This window comes from Heterodontus francisci, chromosome 36 (assembly GCF_036365525.1).
Source record: "Heterodontus francisci isolate sHetFra1 chromosome 36, sHetFra1.hap1, whole genome shotgun sequence".
Taxonomy (NCBI): Eukaryota; Metazoa; Chordata; class Chondrichthyes; order Heterodontiformes; family Heterodontidae; genus Heterodontus; species Heterodontus francisci.
This window is the reverse complement of record NC_090406.1, coordinates 19,924,092-19,944,945: the sequence shown is the minus strand read 5'-3', so window position 1 is coordinate 19,944,945 and position 20,854 is coordinate 19,924,092. Positions and strand designations below refer to the sequence as shown.

General features: G+C 45.7%; 1 protein-coding gene across 3 annotated transcripts in view; it reads left to right on the top strand.

Moving 5' to 3' along the window:
• The window catches only part of LOC137351635 (rho GTPase-activating protein 45-like), a 200,077-nt gene that overhangs the window by 105,863 nt on the left and 73,360 nt on the right, over positions 1–20,854 (top strand). For all 3 annotated transcript variants that reach the window (XM_068016279.1, XM_068016277.1, XM_068016276.1), the window contains exon 3: positions 19,643–19,786. In XM_068016279.1, coding sequence (XP_067872380.1) covers positions 19,643–19,786 — 144 coding nt within the window. The remainder of the gene's footprint in view (positions 1–19,642; positions 19,787–20,854) is intronic.

Below are 20,854 nucleotides of genomic sequence, written 5' to 3'. Positions count from 1 at the left end.
TCGTTGGCACCAGCTAGACCTCATTGTCACAAGGCGAGCCGCCTTAAACAGTGTTCAAATCACACGCAGCTTCCACAGTGCGGACTGCGACACCGACCACTCCCTGGTGTGCAGCAAGGTTAGACTCAGACCAAAGAAGTTGCATCATTCCAAGCAGAAGGGCCACCCGCGCATCAACACGAGCAGAATTTCTCACCCACAGCTGTTACAAAAATTTCTAAATTCACTTGTAACAGCCCTTCAAAACACTCCCACAGGGGATGCTGAGACCAAGTGGGCCCACATCAGAGACGCCATCTATGAGTCAGCTTTGACCACCTACGGCAAAAGTGCGAAGAGAAATGCAGACTGGTTTCAATCTCATAATGAAGAGCTGGAACCTGTCATAGCCGCTAAGCGCATTGCACTTTTGAACTACAAGAAAGCCCCCAGCGATTTAACATCCGCAGCACTTAAAGCAGCCAGAAACACTGCACAAAGAACAGCTAGGCGTTGCGCAAACGACTACTGGCAACACCTATGCAGTCATATTCAGCTGGCCTCAGACACCGGAAACATCAGAGGAATGTATGATGGCATGAAGAGAGCTCTTGGGCCAACCATCAAGAAGATCGCCCCCCTCAAATCTAAATCGGGGGACATAATCACTGACCAACGCAAACAGATGGACCGCTGGGTTGAGCACTACCTAGAACTGTACTCCAGGGAGAATGCTGTCACTGAGACTGCCCTCAATGCAGCCCAGCCTCTACCAGTCATGGATGAGCTGGACATACAGCCAACCAAATTGGAACTCAGTGATGCCATTGATTCCCTAGCCAGCGGAAAAGCCCCTGGGAAGGACAGCATTACCCCTGAAATAATCAAGAGTGCCAAGCCTGCTATACTCTCAGCACTACATGAACTGCTATGCCTGTGCTGGGACGAGGGAGCAGTACCCCAGGACATGCGCGATGCCAACATCATCACCCTCTATAAAAACAAAGGTGACCGCGGTGACTGCAACAACTACCGTGGAATCTCCCTGCTCAGCATAGTGGGGAAAGTCTTTGCTCGAGTCGCTCTGAACAGGCTCCAGAAGCTGGCCGAGCGCGTCTACCCTGAGGCACAGTGTGGCTTTCGTGCAGAGAGATCGACTATTGACATGCTGTTCTCCCTTCGTCAGATACAGGAGAAATGCCGTGAACAACAGATGCCCCTCTACATTGCTTTCATTGATCTCACCAAAGCCTTTGACCTCGTCAGCAGACGTGGTCTCTTCAGACTACTAGAAAAGATCGGATGTCCACCAAAGCTACTAAGTATCATCACCTCATTCCATGACAATATGAAAGGCACAATTCAACATGGTGGCTCCTCATCAGAGCCCTTTCCTATCCTGAGTGGTGTGAAACAGGGCTGTGTTCTCGCACCCACACTTTTTGGGATTTTCTTCTCCCTGCTGCTTTCACATGCGTTCAAATCCTCTGAAGAAGGAATTTTCCTCCACACAAGATCAGGGGGCAGGTTGTTCAACCTTGCCCGTCTAAGAGCGAAGTCCAAAGTACGGAAAGTCCTCATCAGAGAACTCCTCTTTGCTGACGATGCTGCTTTAACATCTCACACTGAAGAATGCCTGCAGAGTCTCATCGACAGGTTTGCGTCTGCCTGCAATGAATTTGGCCTAACCATCAGCCTCAAGAAAACGAACATCACGGGGCAGGATGTCAGAAATGCTCCATCCATCAATATTGGCGACCACGCTCTGGAAGTGGTTCAAGAGTTCACCTACCTAGGCTCAACTATCACCAGTAACCTGTCTCTAGATGCAGAAATCAACAAGCGCATGGGTAAGGCTTCCACTGCTATGTCCAGACTGGCCAAGAGAGTGTGGGAAAATGGCGCACTGACACGGAACACAAAAGTCCGAGTGTATCAGGCCTGTGTCCTCAGTACCTTGCTCTACGGCAGCGAGGCCTGGACAACGTATGCCAGCCAAGAGCGACGTCTCAATTCATTCCATCTTCGCTGCCTTCGGAGAATACTTGGCATCAGGTGGCAGGACTATATCTCCAACACAGAAGTCCTTGAAGCGGCCAACACCCCCAGCTTATACACACTACTGAGTCAGCGGCGCTTGAGATGGCTTGGCCATGTGAGCCGCATGGAAGATGGCAGGATCCCCAAAGACACATTGTACAGCGAGCTCGCCACTGGTATCAGACCCACCGGCCGTCCATGTCTCCGTTATAAAGACGTCTGCAAACGCGACATGAAATCGTGTGACATTGATCACAAGTCGTGGGAGTCAGTTGCCAGCATTCGCCAGAGCTGGCGGGCAGCCATAAAGACAGGGCTAAATTGTGGCGAGTCGAAGAGACTTAGTAGTTGGCAGGAAAAAAGACAGAGGCGCAAGGGGAGAGCCAACTGTGCAACAGCCCCAACAAACAAATTTCCCTGCAGCACCTGTGGAAGAGCCTGTCACTCCAGAATTGGCCTTTATAGCCACTCCAGGCGCTGCTTCACAAACCACTGACCACCTCCAGGCGCGTATCCATTGTCTCTCGAGATAAGGAGGCCCAAAGAAGATAGAGTTAGGAGAGAAGAGGGAAAACAGTTGGCAAGAGAAAAGATAATTAGATAAAACAGGGGTGAAATTTGACTTGGACAATTGTACAAAATGGGTGATAGTGGAAACGGGTGATAACGACACTAACCTGATTTTCTTTTCTGTTGACCATCACCCAAGTCAGGTTTCACCACAAATGATTTGTGCCACATTCACCAGAGCTGGTATCTGAGCAAACCCTGTTAAAAAGAAAATTCTCCCCGCTGCTGCCATTACTGCATTTGCTGTAATTGCGTAAGGCCCAGATGTCAGGAGCTGTGGCTTTAAACCAGTATTAAACCAACTATAGATCTACCATTTTCCTACATTACAACAGTGATAACACTTGAAAAAAGTACTCCATTGGCTGTAAAGTGCTTAGGGATACTTGGTGGTGTTCATTCTTCTTCTTTGGCCTCCTTGTCTTGAGAGACAATGGGTAAGCGCCTGGAGGTGGTCAGTGGTTTGTGAAGCAGCGCCTGGAGTGGTTATAAAGGCCAATTCTAGAGTGACAGACTCTTCCACAGGCGCTGCAGATAAAATTGATTGTCAGGGCTGTTACACAGTTGGCTCTCTCCTTGCACTTCTGTCTTTTTTCCTGCCAAGTGCTAAGTCTCTTCGGCTCGCCATTCTTTAGCCCTGCCTTAATGACTGTCCGCCAGCACTGGCGATCACTGGCAACTGACTCCCACGACTTGTGGTCGATGTCACAGGACTTCATGTCACGTTTGCAGACGTCTTTAAAGCGGAGACATGGACAGCCGGTGAACACTTGGAAAAAGTACTTAATTGATTGTAAAGTGCTTAGGGATGCTTAGGGTGGTTTGAAGGGCGCTATATTTATGCAAGTCTTTCTTTTTTTCCTTGAGGATTAAGATTTATCTGGAGCTGGTGTCAGTCACCAGTTACAACTGATTGCGTACTAGTTACTTTACTGTTACCTGCATTTTAATGAGGTGAACTCTTTAAGAATCAGGAGCTTTTTATCTTCTTCCTGTCCTCATTATTCCCATCATGTTATCCTGCAGTGTGCATAGCCCCAGGCCAGGCCCAGCATGCAAAGTTTGACCTCTCCTAAACTGTTTCAGTGAATATTGAACAAAGAGCAGAGACTTCAGTCTTCTCCGGCACTTGGTCTTAGTTTGGCTATATTGCTGGCATCGATTTCAATTACTCTGCAAACTATACAGCAGCAAAGTTAACTAAGATGTGCTTGTGTGATGCGGTTAATTTATTACTGAATGATCTGAAGGCAGAAAAGCAGCCTTCTTGTCTCCATTACTTGCTGGGTAAGGTTTCATGGTTACATTTCTTGTAGAGAACTTATAGCACAGGCTGCAGTTTTGCAGACCTTCCGGTGCAGGTCATTGTGCTGTCGGGATAGTAAAGGGCAGTCACTCTTGGTAACAATGGTCTGTAAAGCCATCTTCATGTCTCATCTTAATTTTGTTAGTGAATGTTGATCTAATTTTTCAGATTTCAAATGCATACCTGTTTGCTTCTATAGAAAATCAGCAAACTTGCTTCAAAATGTAAATAGGTAAGATTGTAAATCGGACTCAAAGAAATGTGGAGAACTACATGTAGCTCAGTTGTTTGTATTCATAGAGTACATATTGGTGCAGAAGTGTCATTAATAAAGGGTTAAAACAGTGTATATGTGTACTTGAGTGTGACCATGCAGATATTTTATCCGTTCGTGTATGAGTATGTATGTATGTGTGTGTCTGTATGTCACTAATGACCCCATTGCTAGTTGCTTTCATATTGGTTGAGATACTTTCATTGAGAAAATAGAAACCAAATGAGAAATTAATGAGGATAAACCTACCTGAGATTGTCTGGTGTGAATTGCACCTAAACTCTCATGTCTTATTGTTTACTGTAGTTATTGTGATTAGATCAAGTTTGTTGCCCTATGTGTGCATAGATAGTATGATCTGATAGCATTGTAATAAATATTCAATTAATAGAGGAACAGTTGCAAAGAAAGACAACAAAGGTAAGGATTGGAATTTAATTCTGAGTGTGTATCCTGGGGCACAAATATCAGCCCAGCTTCCTGCTCCTGAAAGATATTTAAAAATTCATTCTTGGGATGTGAGCATCGTTGACTAGGCCAGCATTTATTGTCCATCCCTAATTTCCCTTGAGAAGGTGGTGGTCTACTTGAACCCTTGCAGTCCATGTGGTGTAGGTTCACCCGCAGTACTGTTAGGGGGGGGGGGGGGTTCCAGAATTTTGGCTGAGCAACAGTGAAGGAATGGTGATATAGTTCCAAGTCAGGGGAACTTGCAGGTGGTGGTGTTCCCAGGCATCTTCTTCCTTTGTCCATCTAGTTGGTAGAGGTCACAGGTTTGGAAAGTGCTGTCAAAGGAGCCTTGTCAAGTTGCTGCAGTGTATCTTGTAGATGGTACACACTGCTACCACTGTGCGCCAGTGGTGGAGGGAGTGAATGTTGAAGGTGGTGGATGGGGTGCTGATCAAGCAGGCTGCTTTGTCTTGGATGGTGTGAAGCTTCTTGAGTGTTGTTGGAGCTTCACTCATTCAGGCAAGTGGAAAGTATTCCATCACACTCCTGACTTGTGCCTTGTAGACAGGTTTTGGAGAGTCAGGAGGTGAGTTACTCGCCGCAGAATTCCCAGCCTCTGACTGGCTTTTGTAGCCACATTTTTTCATAAGCAGTGACTCCTGACAACGCAGATCATGCGCAGAGTGATCGTGGACAACATCAGTGTGTGCAAACATTTGCCAGTATGAATGCATGCATGCGCACGCTGATGTCACAATGCAATGACATCCTCACCCCTCAGTAGCCACGATCGCCACCTCCATTCCCCCTAACAGTACCCCGCTCCCTCCCGCCATCCCCGCTTCAATTGCTGCTTTCAATTTCCCGCCCCCGACTATTCGCCACTCCATTCCACATTGCCGCTTGCCCCCCTAAGCTGCTCGCTTCCTGCCTCGCTGCTTCCCCCCCTCGGCCGCTCGCTCCCGGCCTCGCCCCTTCCCCCCCCTCGGCCGATCGCTCCCCGCCATGCCACCTGAAGAAGCAGTTGGGGGGGGGGGGGGAGGGGGTAGGGAACGAGCCACCGAGGAGTGATGGAGTGACGCGGGAGTGAGTGGCCGAGCGGGTGGGAGGCGGCAAGGCGTGGAGCAAGGGGCCGGGAACTAGGATGGGGGGAGTGGGCAGTCAAAGCAGCAAGGCAGGGAGCGAGCAGCCGAGGGGGGGAAGCGGTAAGGGTGGAAGCGAGTGGCTGAGGGAAGGCAGCAGTGAGACAGGGAGCGAACAGCAAGCAGATAGGCGCAGGAGGGAATGGCGAAGAAAAGCGTGATGGCAGGAGGGAGAGGGGTTCTGTTGGGGGTGGGATGAAGGCGGCGATCGCAGCCATTGAGGGGATTTGGCTTTAATTTGTTTTTTGTGATAAACTGAGCAGCACCATCTTTATTACTGGCAGCTGCCTGAGGTATCGCAGACAGTGATGTTTCTGTGGATGAAGCTGCATTTGCACATGTGCCAGTACTGTTCTACCTAGTGGCTGCATTGTCAGCAAACGCTGCCTTTCCTATATGACGGATCCATTTAAGTTTCTAGTCAATGCTAACCCCCAGGACATTGATGTTGGGGTTTCAGTGATGGTAATGCCAAGGGGAGATGGTTAGATTCTCTTGTTGGAGATGGTCAATGCTTGGCACTTGTGTGTTGCGAATGTAACTTGTCACTTATCAGCTCAAGCCTGAATATTGTCCAGATCTTGCTGCACGTGGGCACGGACTGATTCAGTATCTGAGGATTTGCAAATGGTAATGAGCACTGTGCAATCATCAGTGAACATCCCCATTTCTGACCTTATGTTGGAGGGAAGGTCATTGGTGAAGCAGCTGAAGGTGGTTGGGCCCAGGACACTACCCTAAGGAACTCCTACAGTGATGTCCTGGCGCTGAGATGATTGGTCTCCTACAACCACAACCATCTTCCTTTGTGCTTGGTAAGACTCCAGTCAGCCGAGAGTTTTCCCCCTGACCCCAGTGACCTTTGCTGGAAATCCGCATGTTGAACGAGGGCAGGGTTAGACATGGTTATGTTGCCTCCTGCAGTTAAAGAGCCTGCTAACACTCAGTGTCAAGACAGATAAATAATAGGCAATGGGCGCTTGAATGAAATGCCAATAGCAACATCAACTTGCATTCATATAGCACCTTTAACATAATAAAATGTCCCAAAGCGCTTCACAGGTGCGTCATGAAAATGTTTGACATTGAGTCACATAAGGAGATATTAGGATAGGTGACAAAAAGCTTGGTCAAAGAGGTAGGTTTTAAGGAGCATATTAAAAGGGGAGAGAGGAGTAGAGCTGCGGAGAGGTTTAGGGAGGGAATTCCAGAGCTTAGGGCCCAGGCAGCCGACAAACAGCACCCCAGGAGAAGGAGAGCTGGTTAAATAACAAAATAAATTAACTATTCTCAGTTTAAAACATTGATCTGCTAGAGATTCTGGTGATCTGGGAGTCATGCAGCAACAGCTCCTTTATACCAGTTCGTGCTGCTTGCTTCTGATATATCTATCGGTCTTGTGCAACCAGCAGCACCAAGATAAACTTAGAGTCTGGCGGCAGAACACCGCCAATTACCAGAGCTCAGTTTAACCGACCACTAAACAAACAGCTCTGAATTTTCACAGGGGAGTCCCCTGGTCTTCCGCCATAACTTTGGTGAGAGATTGGCAGGATTCCCAGAACAATAAGATAAATGGTTGAAAATAGCTTTTTGCATCACTTCCTTGCTGGTCTTTCGCAGTAGGACCAGGGGAACCATCGCGGGATCTCAGCACCACTGCACGCGGTGAGGCATCATAAAGCCAGCGTTCAGTCGCACAAGACCAACTCGACAAGCTCAGTGGCTCTAAATGATCCACTTCAGTTCTATTTGAGTTTTTAAGTGCATTTATATTAGGGGCTTTCAGCCTGGGTTGTGGGAGAGAAATCCAAGGATTACCTGCAACAATAGAGCCAGCTTCTGCTGGCATTGTGACCCCAGCACTTTGCGCATGTGCAGTGGCCAAAGCCACTCTCGCACGTGCGCAATGATGGATTTTCTGATCAGGATACGAGTGCACTGATACCTGCTCCTTTCTCACATGGCAGAGAGAGATCTCTCTGAAAGAGATTACCAAACTTCTTGAAAGGCTCTTTTTAGATTAGATTAGAGATACAGCACTGAAACAGGCCCTTCGGCCCACCGAGTCTGTGCCGACCATCAACCACCCAGTTATATAATCCTACACTAATCCCATATTCCTACCAAACATCCCCACCTGATCCTATATTTCCCTACCACCTACCTATACTAGTGACAATTTATAAAGGCCATTTTACCTACCAACCTGCAAGTCTTTTGGCTTGTGGGAGGAAACCGGAGCACCCGGTGAAAACCCACGCAGACACAGGGAGAACTTGCAAACTCCACACAGGCAGTACCCAGAATCGAACCCGGGTCCCTGGAGCTGTGAGGCTGCGGTGCTAACCACTCCGCCACTGTGCTGCCCCTTTATTCTTAAACTGTTTCTCCCTCATGACCCGGCACACGACCCAGACTACAGAGGTATTTGACCTAAAATCGCCACTTGAAACTGGCTCGGTGGTGAATTCCTTCCAGGAGCACAAGGAGAATTTCATCATCTAAATTTTAAAAAAAAGTTTACAAAGTAAAGAAATTAGTTCCTTCCACAAAATCCATGAATTAGAAAACGTTACATGGTTTCTACTTTTTCAGTGTGGCTCATTTATTAGCACTCTGAGTCAGAGGGTTGAGTGTTCAAGTCCCATTCGAGAGACTGAAACACGCACAGTCCAGGCGGACACTCCAGTGCAGTAGTGAGGGAGTGCTGCACTGTCAGAGGTGCTGTCTTTCGGATGAGACATTAAACCGAAGGCTGCTCGCTTAGGTGGACATTAAATATCCCATGGCACTATTTGTGGAAGAGCAGGGGAGTTCTCCTCGGTTGTCATGGCCAACAATTATCCCTGAACCAACCGACAAGTTAAAACAGATGATGTGAGGGTCAGTTATTGCATTGTTGTCTGTGGGAGTTTGTCGTGTGCAAATTAGTTGCCACGTTTCCTACATTACAACATTCAAAACAAGTATTTTCTTGGCTGTAAAGCACTTTGGGACACCCTGAGTTTGTGAAAGGCGCTATATGAATGCAAGCCTTTATTTAGTGTACCCGTTCACATGTGATTCTTGTAAATGTTCTGGAACAGTTTCATTTGCGTCATGTTATACAGGTGGCTATGATATAATATTGAGAGGTGCAGCTGAAAGCACTGATCACTAAGAGTGAGCATCTGCTACTTGCAATTCTTGTGAATTCCCCTCGCTATCTGAAATGTTCATCTGTGAGAAGAAACCCAGACTGGGCATGCAGTTAAAGCTGATGAAACTTCCTGTCCTCACAGGTTAATCCTTTAGGCACCAAACTTCTTGAAAGACTCTTTTATTCTTAAACTGTTTCTCAGATTTAAGAATAAATACAAATCCTCTTTATTTAAGTGCCTTTACTACTTTAAAGGTGCTATATTAATGTGCACGTTGTTGTTATGTAAACTTTTATTATCAGTGGAAATGTGTGTCTACAATATATTGTTCAAAGTGATTCCTGACAACGCAGCCGGCCACTGACATCATCAGGCTGCGCCAAGGTGCGCACATGCGCAGATGGGCTCCTGCTCTCTGTGCGTGTGCTGCGTTCCGACTTGCCAGGACTGGTTAGCGCATGCGCCGATGACGTCATCGCGTGACGTGTGCATCTTTGGGCAACGCGCCTGGTCAGCCTCTGTGCATACGCTTTACGCCTACTGCAATGCAACGCTAACGGGTATTCACCCATGCATCAAGCTCCGCTTCCCCCCTCGCTGCTCTTGCCGGCCGCTCCGCTCCTCCCCTCGCTGCTCTGTCCAGCCGCACCGCTCCCCCCCTCGCTGCTCCGCTCTTTCGGCCTCTCTGCTCTTTCGGCTGCTCTGCGCCCCAGCCCGCTCACTGCCCCCCACTTCACCGGCCCGCTCTGCTCCCCCCCGTCCCCGGCCCACTCGTTCGCTCGATCGCTTTCTCCCTCCCGCCATTGTGTGCTGTCATGTGTTTAGGTCAGGTTGCCTTCGTGTGATTATTTGAGCAGCGCCATCTTTAGTCCTGGCAGCTGCCTGAAGTCACAGACTGTGACGTTTTAGTGACACATGCTGCATTTGTGCATGTGCCACTGCAGCGCCACCTAGTGGTAGCATTGTCAGCAAACGCAGCCTATATTTTTCAAGTGGGGTCAATAGCCAGAATATTTTGGAGGAACATGAGTAATTGCACTTTAAATGAAGTATTTAAGCTTCATTCATATTAAATACATTTTAGCATCATCTTTGTTTCTAGTTTGTGTAAGATTAACCTGTGCTCTAAAGCAATCAAATTTAAATTAAAGGAATGCTTAACTGATCATTGGGTGTATACATTGTGATTCCATGAAATGTTTGACTCCATGAAATGTTTGACAAGTAAATAGCTGCAGCATTTCAGTGCTGGGTGAGCTGAAATCAGTTGGGTCCCTTAGGTGGCTCTACAATTAGCCATTGCACGTCTGGGTTTGGGAGGGGTAATGAGTCAGGGATCCTGTTCTTGATCGCTATCAAGTTATCCTGAGTTGAAGTGCATGATCGTGGGCATCAGATGAGGGCAGAATGGGGACCTGGGTGAATTGAAACAGTTCCAATATAAACTGCTTTTGTACCACATCTGTGCCAGCTGTCAATGCATAGAGCTGACATAGCCAACCACAATCCAAGCGTAAACTTGCCAGAATTCTCTTAAGGGTCTAAAAGGGATCCTGGCCTCGGACCTTTCTGAATCCCGGCAAATTTACTTTCGGTTCCTAGCACAAGGACCTGCATATGTGGAGCCAGGGCCACTAGTATATGTCTGAGTACAACAAAGGAGCAAGAAAATGTCATCGATGGCACTGAAACACACCATTAACCTACTGCAACTTCGCAAACAACACTTCAAAGCCTTCAATCTCATTAATGGCTTTGCACCTGGAAGCAGCTGAGCTCCTTCAAGACCACCGAGTCAATTTTGAACATAATCATTTAAAAAGAAGTTTTCCAGCCAGGTTACCTGAGAGCCATAATTTGCCTTTTTGCTGTAAAGCTCCCAGCCCCATGTGAGTTACAGTGATTGTGCTGAACACCCACCCATTCATTTTATCCAAAATGAGTGATTGAAATGGTAATAAGAACAGGATTATGAGCTCTGGGATACAACTGTTTCCAGCTCACATAAGTGTAAGATAATTATGTTAAATTGACCAAGAACGGATCAATTTAGCTATATTTAAATAACAGCTTGGAGTAATGCCTAGAGGGCAAAATCCTTTTAGAGGTTCTTAACAGCTGAATGGAGAATGTGTCACTGTGCCGTTTAATAATTGCGAAGTGTTGATGCCCTGTGGTGCACATCCAACAGGTGTGACTTCATCTGAATTCTGTTAAAATAATGAAAATTTCCACCCGAGATGTTACTGTTGTCAGAGAATATCACATGAACATGCTAAGGATCTGTCTGCTAATATATCACAGACAATAGTTTCAAAGCAATTCTTATTACTATCTCATGGAAAAAAGCAACATAAGCTTTCAAAATGCCACCTGTATGATCATTTTAATTACTTTGTTAAAGGCCCAGTGCTGTCAGTTATTTATTGCTTGCATGTTTCTGACAGGGAGGCTGTTGTGGCAGATTGCCTGAGAACTCCTCAGATTGAATCTGCTGTTACAAACATTGTTTTGGACAGTCTCAAGAAAGGTTGTCTTTTAGTGGTGTAAGTGGAACTTTTTTTTGATAATTTGGATTGAAATGCAATTCAGGTCACCACAAAAACCACTTTTATGTCTTTTAATTTTAATTACTCTTTTAATTTGGATCTGGCATCTTGTGAGCCAGTTCCTGGTGTCTATGTTGTCAAATCCGTTTTCTGTAGCCCTGATTTGCAAATCCAGGTAAACAGCTGCTCACGCCTGGCTCCCGGGTGCCAGGCTTCCAGAATCCTAATTAACGTAACAACATAAGAGCAGTTAAAAGGGTTGTTAGCTCATTTTGTCCCATTGAAGTATGTGTCTGCTAGTCATAGACATGAACTACAAGTCTGCCGACAGTCTGCAGACGCCAGGAACCAGCTAATGGACATTGGACTTCTGGTATTTGAATTAAAAGAGCGATAGAAAAGCAGTTAGTGTATAATGGGTCCTGCTGCAAAGTATGTGTGCTTGATTTGTTTTGGTTTTTAGTTGAGAACAGGATCGGGCTTGGCCTGGACTAATTTGCCACAGCTCACCATCTAGAGAGGTTTACATCTGAAGAATAGCTAGGTGGGCTCCCAATTGCAACCAGGCACAGTGTGAGGATGATGAGGAGGGAACACAATCAGGTTGGGGATGGATGAAAGCGATTATTTCTCTGCACACAGACAGGCAAGTAATGTAAACAATTGTGCAGCATAGTTGCTTGTCTGAGAGGTGTCAGTATAACTGGACAGCTTCTCTTATCCATCCACTTGTGCACCATGTGCTCAGTGTGAATCTTGGCAGTAGGAGTTTGGTGTAAGTACTGTGCAGCTTGCATGCCTTTGTCAGGGAGGGAGTGGCCATGGATATGTGGGGGAAACTCCCAGGCTAGGAGGTTAGCCTAGGATCCACCAGTAGGTCAAACACCAGGTAAAAGCCTGCTGACCAATGGAAGTGGTGCTCAGGCCTGGGAGTTCAGGCCCAGGCCTGGGCTATGAACAGATTTACAACAATGCAAAAGTTTACACTGTAAACATGAATATATTTTGACTTCATTTTGCTCTTTAAAAGACAAATAGACTAAAACAAACTGTTGAGAGATGCTGAAAATTGAGGGTTATTGAGTAGGCCCATCAGCACCTGGAAATTCATTTTTATTGGCCAGGCAAGTGTCTGATATATGTGGAAACCCATCTACGCTTGAGAGTCTCCAAATCAAGTTAATGAGAAAGTGTTTCTGTTTGCCCAGTGCACACTCTCTGCCCATAGGGGAACACCTCACTTATCCAAATTCAGAGGTTTTCTTCTTCTTAGGCAGTCCCTTGGGAACGAGGATGACTTTCTTTCACTCCAGGGTTGTGGGTCCTTAGGTGACTGAATTGTCCAATTCTGGATCCACACACTCTGCCACAGGTGGGGCAGGTGGCGATTGGTGAGGTGAGTGGATGGGATGCTTGAATTTCCTAACACTCCTTCCGCTGTTTGCACTTGGTTGCTGCCTGTGCATGTCAACGTTGTTCGAACTGGCTAGCACCTTGGCGGATGTTTCTTCTCTATTTTGGGAGGTCTTGAGCAAGAGATTCCCACAAATCAGTAGAGATGTCACATCTTTTCAGGAACGCTTTAAGGACATCCTTGTAGCATTTCCTCCGCCCTCCTGGTAACCTCTTGCCGTGACAGAGCTCGGAGTAGAAAGCTTGTTTTGGGAATCTTGTGTCAGGCATGCGGACGATGTGGCCCACCCAGCGTAACTGACTAGCCATGACCAGTGTCTCGATACTGGGGATGTTGGCCTGAGAGAGGACACTGATATTGGATATTGATACTGTTTTTATTTTAAATTTCTAAAAATTGTCAGAGGGTTTAGGCACAAGTTGACAAGAGCCAAGGATTAGGGACCCACATGTATGTACAGGGGTGGAACTGGAGTTTAACCATCTAAAACTGCACAGTTTTCTAGCTTCATGCTGCTTGTCCACATTGGGCCATCATCCACCTTAGGTTGTAAGGTTATCTGGAATCAAGTGGGAAGAATTTCAGGATCAGTGACATATCCACCCCTGCAGGCCCCTGGCAGATCAATCACCAATAATGGCACAGAGCAGTGCACACCTGCCTGGCTCAGCTATCAGAGTCTGCCATCAGGGTAGACTTGGCTCCACTCTTCAATCTCCAGCCTATCATTTTGAAGCCAACTCAGCCTCAGAAGTTCTACTTACGCCCCATCAAAGGTCTGAATATGAAAGACTAACTTATCTTTCCTCTTTACAGACGCTGACAGCCCTGCTGTGTATTTGCAGCATTTTCTGTTTTAATTTTAAATTTCCAAAAATTGCAGTTTTTATATTTTAATCTTTTAAGTTAGAGCACAGGTTTGATGTACATGAATGGCTGCTGCACATGCACTCACCAGTGTTAAAAGAGGTACTAAGCACTATTGATATGCTAAGCACTCATGCCATTGTAGTAACTTACATACATTAGCTCTTGTAAATAGGGACAGATTTTATTGATAACTATAGTTAACTTACCAGAGTGCATGTAATGTGAAACCAGGGCACAGTGGTGACATTTCTTATCAATGGATTTATATTGTGTCCTAAAAAGATTGACGCACTCTTCAATTTTTAATTGTACCATCTTTATTCTACGACTATCTTTATCTGTAACAAAGATCAGTGCATGTCTGTAAACAGTGAAACAGACTATGCACAATAAAGAGTGACTGTGAGTGAGTTTCAGTTAGTTATAGTAATTAAAGGGTTTTAGTGCTCACTTGGTTTAAAATGCTGTCTGAACTCAAGGATTTGATTTGTGTACATTATGTGGAACACATCAAGTTCTGTTTGGAATTGTTGCCTGCCACCATTAGTTATTCACCCTTTAGTCAAGTGTATGTCAAGCTTAAAAACTGCCTTTATATCATTCTTGTGTTGTTGTAATACCCGTTTAACTTTACCGGGTCTTCCCACTTTCCACTTGCTTTCTTGGGCCCAGGTTAACAACAATGATATTTATTAATCATATTTAACATAGAAAAGGCAATTTATGAAAACAAAAGGGTACTGAGCCAAAGAAAGACATATTATAAGCGGTGACCAAAAGCTTGGAGGGTCTTGGAGGAAACTAGGGGCTGGACTTTACCAGCCCTCTGGGGAGGGAAGGCAGGGGGGGTGGAGTGCCTGTCGTTTTCCCGCCACCATGTCATTTTACCGGTGGCAAGAAAAGTGGAGGACGGCCCTATCACCCACAGGCCAGTTGAGCCACTTAAATGTCCAATTAAGGGCCTCTTCCTGCTGCCGCTAGCATTTTACCAGCCTAGGGTGGGCCCTCGGTCGGGTAGGGAAACTGCCTGGTGGACCTTGGCAGCTTCCCTGTGGGGTTGGGGGGCCCCTCCTCCTTGGGCACTCTTTGTTCCACAGAGGGGCCCCTGGCAGCAATGGCACCCTACCCCCACCCCCTCCACCAGGGCCTGCCTCACTGACCCCGGCACCCCCAGGTCCCACTTACCTGGTTGGGAGGGTGGCATTCATTGATGGTGTCCACTTCTTCGATTGGCCGGCAGCTCCTGGGGGCAGGTGGCTGTCCTTTAAAGGGACTGCAGGCCCAACAGCTACTAATCAGTTGCCTGACCCCCAGGAAAGCAGCTTTCTGGCCTGTTGCCGGGACACCTGCTGCAAGCACAAAAATCAGCCCTAGAGAGACAGAAAGGCAGAGCATTTAGAGTCATAGAGAGATACAGCACCGAAACAGGCCCTTCAGCCCAACAAGTCCGCGCCGACCATCAACCACCCATTTATATTAATCCTACATTAATCCCACTTTCCCTCTCACATCCCCACCTTCTCTCAATTCTCCTACCACCTACCTACACTAGGGGCAATTTTTACAATGGCCAATTTACCTATCAACCCACAAGTCTTTGGCTGTGGGAGGAAACCGGAGCACCCGGAGGAAATCCACACGGTCACAGGGAGAACTTGCAAACTCCGCACAGGCAGTACCCAGAATTGAACCCGGGTCTCTGGAGCTGTGAGGCTACGGTGCTAGGGAGGGAGGGAATTCCAGAGAGTGGGGCCTAACTAGCTGAAGGCACATTCCAATGATGAGCAAAGGAAAAGGGGATGCACAAGAGGCTGTAATCAGAGGAACAGAGATTTGGGGACACTAACACTGAAGGAGGTTACAGAGATAGGGAGGGATGAGGCCAGAAAGGGATTTGAACACAAGTGTGAGAATATTAAATTTAAGACTCTGGTAGGTCAATGAAGAGTGAACATGATTTGGTGTTGATTACGATGTAAGCAGCAGCGTTTGAATGAGCTAAAGTTTATGGAAGAGGGAAGGCTGTCCAGGAGAACATTGGAGAATTCTAGTCTGGAGGGGACAAGATGGATGAGGGTTTCAGCAGGAAATGGGCTATGGTGGGTAATGTTATGTAGGTGAAAGTAGGTAGTTTTTGTGATGGAGAGGATATGAAGTTGGGAACATGCTGTTTTGACCACAGCACCATCCCTTTAGTGACATTTTGATGTACATGTGCATGGCAATTCACTGTCACAATGTCATCAAATCAGCACTACATGCATGCGCACTCAGTCTGTGTTTACACAGTGTCCCAGGATCTGCTTTGAAGCTGGTCCCCATGGAGACTGCCTGCATTTCAAACCCAACTGAGATTGCTCTCCTGAGAATTTACCAGTGACATAAAAGCATCAAAAGCCACAAATATCAGCAGGGTTATTTTCTGTTGGCTTGAGGCAACTCTCCCAAGACACCTACCCAGCCGCAGCCAAGGCTCAATGGGGAAAGACCACAGTGTAAGGTCCCCCCACCAAGCTGAACTGAGGGGCTGGATCCATGGGAAACCCCTCGAACTGTATCGTTAATATTTTCATTTGCTGTAAATGTAAAACTGTAATTGGCATGACAATTGTGAAATGGAAGGGTTGTGAAGAAACTCATGATAGTATTGAAGGAAACTGATCTCCCTTGCAATGTTTGTATTTTTTGGTGCTGTTTGAAACTGTTTGGCAATGTAATTTTTACAGATTTTTATGAATAAAGTATATTTTGGAAATGTAAAAAAACCTACCCGCTCTCCTAGGCTTCGGACTTGTGAAGCAGGTTTCCCACCTGATAGGCCTCCAGCCTGCCAATCAGGTTGCCTATGGGCGGGAACGCCACACAAAAAAATTAAAGGAACCCTGCAGGTTTTCATTCGGGAACCTGTTTATCTGGGTTTCCTGACCTCACAACAGCCACAACCTCCCCTTCCCCACCTGCTGCACGGAACTCACCTCCAGGCCTATGCGTCCATCTCCCTCCCCACTTTCAAAACCTTTCATTTTGACTGTGCCTTCCTGCCACCACCCAGCCCCCAGCCTCCACCAAGACAATCCTTCTGCTCAGAATACATGGTCTTTCCTTCACCTCGTAAGATGTTTCAGTATGTGAGGAGAACTATAGAAATTTAAGTAGCCATTACCCAGGGTCAAACTTGGCTGACCTGCTCATTACAAACACTGCGTGTTGAAGCTTTCTGCAATTAATATTAAAAAAGAAACTCGCCACTGTATTGCCAGTGACAGCTGCAAAGTGTAAAGAGGAAGCATTTTCAAAATTTCAGCTTGTCCTGTTTTTTAAAAAAAAAGCCACTTGGCAATCCCAGCACACCACTTGCATTTTAAGCAGCTTAGAACATAGAACAGTACAGCACAGTACAGACCCTTCGGCCCACGATGTTGTGCCGAACCTTTACTTGTATAATTTTATCTTTACACGTGCGGCAGTATTATTTTCAGAAGAAAGTTACTGAGGTAATTGTGACCCTACCTATTATTGTGAACAAGTTTTAACATTTAATCTCTAGTGCAATGAAAATTAGCAGTGAACCAGACCAGGAGTGAAATAGAGTCAAGCAGGGCAACTCTCTTGAGATGATAATTGGCTGCTTTCCAATCAATGGACTGCCCTTCCAGTTTGCTGGCTGGAGTGAAGAATCTGTTCTGATAGCACAACCTTTTCTTTCTTTTGGGCCTCCTTATCTCGAGAGACAATGGATACGCGCCTGGAGGTGGTCAGTGGTTTGTGAAGCAGCGCCTGGAGTGGCTATAAAGGCCAATTCTGGAGTGACAGGCTCTTCCACAGGTGCTGCAGAGAAATTTGTTTGTTGGGGCTGTTGCACAGTTGGCTCTCCCCTTGCGCCTCTGTCTTTTTTCCTGCCAACTACTAAGTCTCTTCGACTCGCCACAATTTAGCACAACCTGTGTTCTGTTATTTACACTAGCCAACATTACAATTCAGAGGTGTTAGTTGGATCAGCAGAATCCTGCTGGGTGGCTTCAGCTTTGAATGAAGGAGTTCAGCTCTAGATATCATCATTATTGAACTGGAACCAACTGAGCAAATACTCCACTTAATTCTTTGAGCCAGTAAAATTTTAGTTAGAGCCAGCTCCAGCGACCCGGGTTCAATTCTGGGTACTGCCTGTGTGGAGTTTGCAAGTTCTCTGTGTGTCTGCGTGGGTTTTCTCCGGGTGCTCCGGTTTCCTCCCACAGCCAAAAGACTTGCAGGTTAGTAGGTAAATTGGCCATTGTAAATTGCCACTAGTGTAGGTAGTTGGTAGGGAAATATATAGGGGGGACAGGTGGGGATGTGGTAGGAATATGGGATTAGTGTAGGATTAGTATAAAAATGGGTGGTTTGATGGTCGGCACAGACTCGGTGGGCTGAAGGGCCTGTTTCAGTGCTGTATCTCTAAATAAATAAAAAATAAAAAAATAAAAAATAAATAAAAACCAAATTAGCTACTGCTTTTAGTTCATACACCTTCCCGTGACTGTTCTCAAGTTAACAGACCTCAATGAAAAAGACGTTCAGGCACTTTTTTTTATTCTTTCATGGGATGTGGGCATCACTGGCAAGGCCAGAATTTGTTGCCCATCCCTAATTGCCCTTGACAACTGAGTGGCATTTTAGAGGGCAGTTAAAAGTCAACCACATTGCTGTGGGTCTGGAGTCACAGTGATGTAGGCCAGACCAGGTAAGGACAGCAGATTTCCTTCCCTAAACCACATAAAGGACATTAGCAAACCAGATGGGTTTTTACAACAATCAATGATAGTTTCATGGCACCATTATGGAGACGCTTTCAATTCCAGATTTTTATTAATTAATTGAATTTATTAATTAATTGAATTTAAATTCCACCAGCTGCCATGGTAGGATTTGAACCCATGTCCTCAGGGCTTTGGCCTGGGCCTCTGGATTGCTAGGTCAGTGACATTACCACTATACCAATGTGTCAGGTATACAACTGGTTGCTGATTCGCTATGAGCACATACCCACTACTGGCAAAGACCAATTTTGCCATTTTTCTACTTTTTCCCCTTTTTTAGGTCCCCACTCCCCACTCTGTTCCTCAATTGAGAAAGCTTGCTGGCCTTGAGCTAGCCTCCACTGTGCCCAAGGGTGATGTGGGCTCTTTCCTTCCCCCTTTCTAACTTCCTCCTGACCCTGTGCTGATGCCCTTCATGCCACTGTGCACTGACCCAGAGCTCGAGCTGAGATCGAGAATTCACCATATGAGGAATCAGAAATGACCATATCTACATCCCACTATTGACATGGTGGCTTCAAACAGCAGCCCACTGGGCTGTAGAGCATTTACTGAGCAGAGACATCAATATTCTATACCTTTAACTGGTAAAGATGGACCATTAAGTGGACAACGCCACAAGGTTTGCAGGTTTCTTACATTCTATAAGCTTATCAGCAGCTCTTCAAAACAACAACTTGCATTTTTATAGAGCCTTTAACATAGTAAGATGCTCCAAGTTGCTTCATAAGAGCGATATCAGACAAAATTTGACACCGAACCACATAAAGGGATAGTAATAAAAGCAAAAGTGAAAGGGTTATTAAGACAGGTGACCAAAGCTTTGGGGCAAGAGGTAGATTTTAAGGAGAAACTTAAAGGAGGGAGGTAGAGATGAAGAGAGGTTTAGGGAGGGAATTCGAGAGCTTCAGACCTGGCCAGTGGTGGAGCGATGTAAGTCATGTGCCAGAATTAGATGTAAAATGCTGGAAACTCATGACTGGCCACTTTGCGGATGGAATAGACAAGATAACATGTCGGCTTTTTGCTCTTGAAAAGGTGATGTTTCACCAGGATTATCAGCAAATTTGTGCAGTGTTAACTTTGGACATTTATTCCTTTCCCAACAGACAAAACGGAAACTCGCCGTCCAATCGCTCATGAATGTCTTGGGGAAGTGCTGAGAATCTTGCGACAAGTCATCAACAAATATCCGCTTCTCAATACTGTGGAAACACTGACTGCTGCCGGCACCTTGATTTCAAAAGTGAAAGGTATGAAGGAAGAGAGGTTCAACCGGTGTTAACCTAATAGTCACAAAGTAACCCATTGATCTTGAAGATAACATGAATACTTAAAGGGCGAAAAATATCAGGGGATTTTCTAGGGGGGACGTCATTGTTTGGGATCTGCCAATCAAATCAAGTCACCCTTCCAGCTGTTTTTTTTACCTCAGGGCAGGACACAGATGGAACGCAGGTGGCACCTTTTATATGCTAAGGTCAAGAGTTCAAATGCCAGTGAATGAAAGGTCATGAATTTGTTAGCTTGCTGCAGGATTGAGGGTTATGTTTGCTGTATAATTCAGGTTAGTTAGCAACCTGACAGTTACATTAGTTACAATAGAGTGTTCAGGGTTTTGTTTTATTTGATGGGAAGTCGATTTGCCACTGAGCCGAGAGGGTTGCTCTGGGCAATCACGTCATTTTGTACTCGAGATATAATTTGACAGATTGTAAAACTATGCAAGATGCCGTGACACCTTAACCCCACTAAATCAGGAGCAGGGTGTGATGAAATTGCAATCTGTAGGAAATAATCCTGCAAAGAGTTTGCTGCCAAGGGCCTCGTTAAACAATTTAAATGCTTTACTTAAACCTGACTTGTTCTATTTCTCAATAGTCATTCATTTCAGTGTGTCTAAATATAACACTATACTGAGTAAAGGCAGCTGTCATTCAACAATATTGTAAATAGATTCAAGCACTGCTAAATCCTTATAATTTCTAAAGAAAGCTGTGTCTGATTCTCTGTAAAATGCTTATTAACAAAATGACATTTTCTAATTCTTGCAGCTCATTCCATTTATGTAATTCTGTTAGAGTACATTAACATATGCTTTTATAAAAAATATTACATGTATTATGAAGTTAGTGGTCTACCATAAATTGATACTGTGCTAGACTAACAATATTCAGTGTGGTACATTGAATTACTGTCCTGTATTTAAATGTTCTCCCAGGATCAGGAATTCTATGTAATGATACTGAGTACAATTGGAATGGTGTCGTGCTGAAATCAGAGTTGTGTATCATGTATGAAGCTTCATTTATCTTGAATAT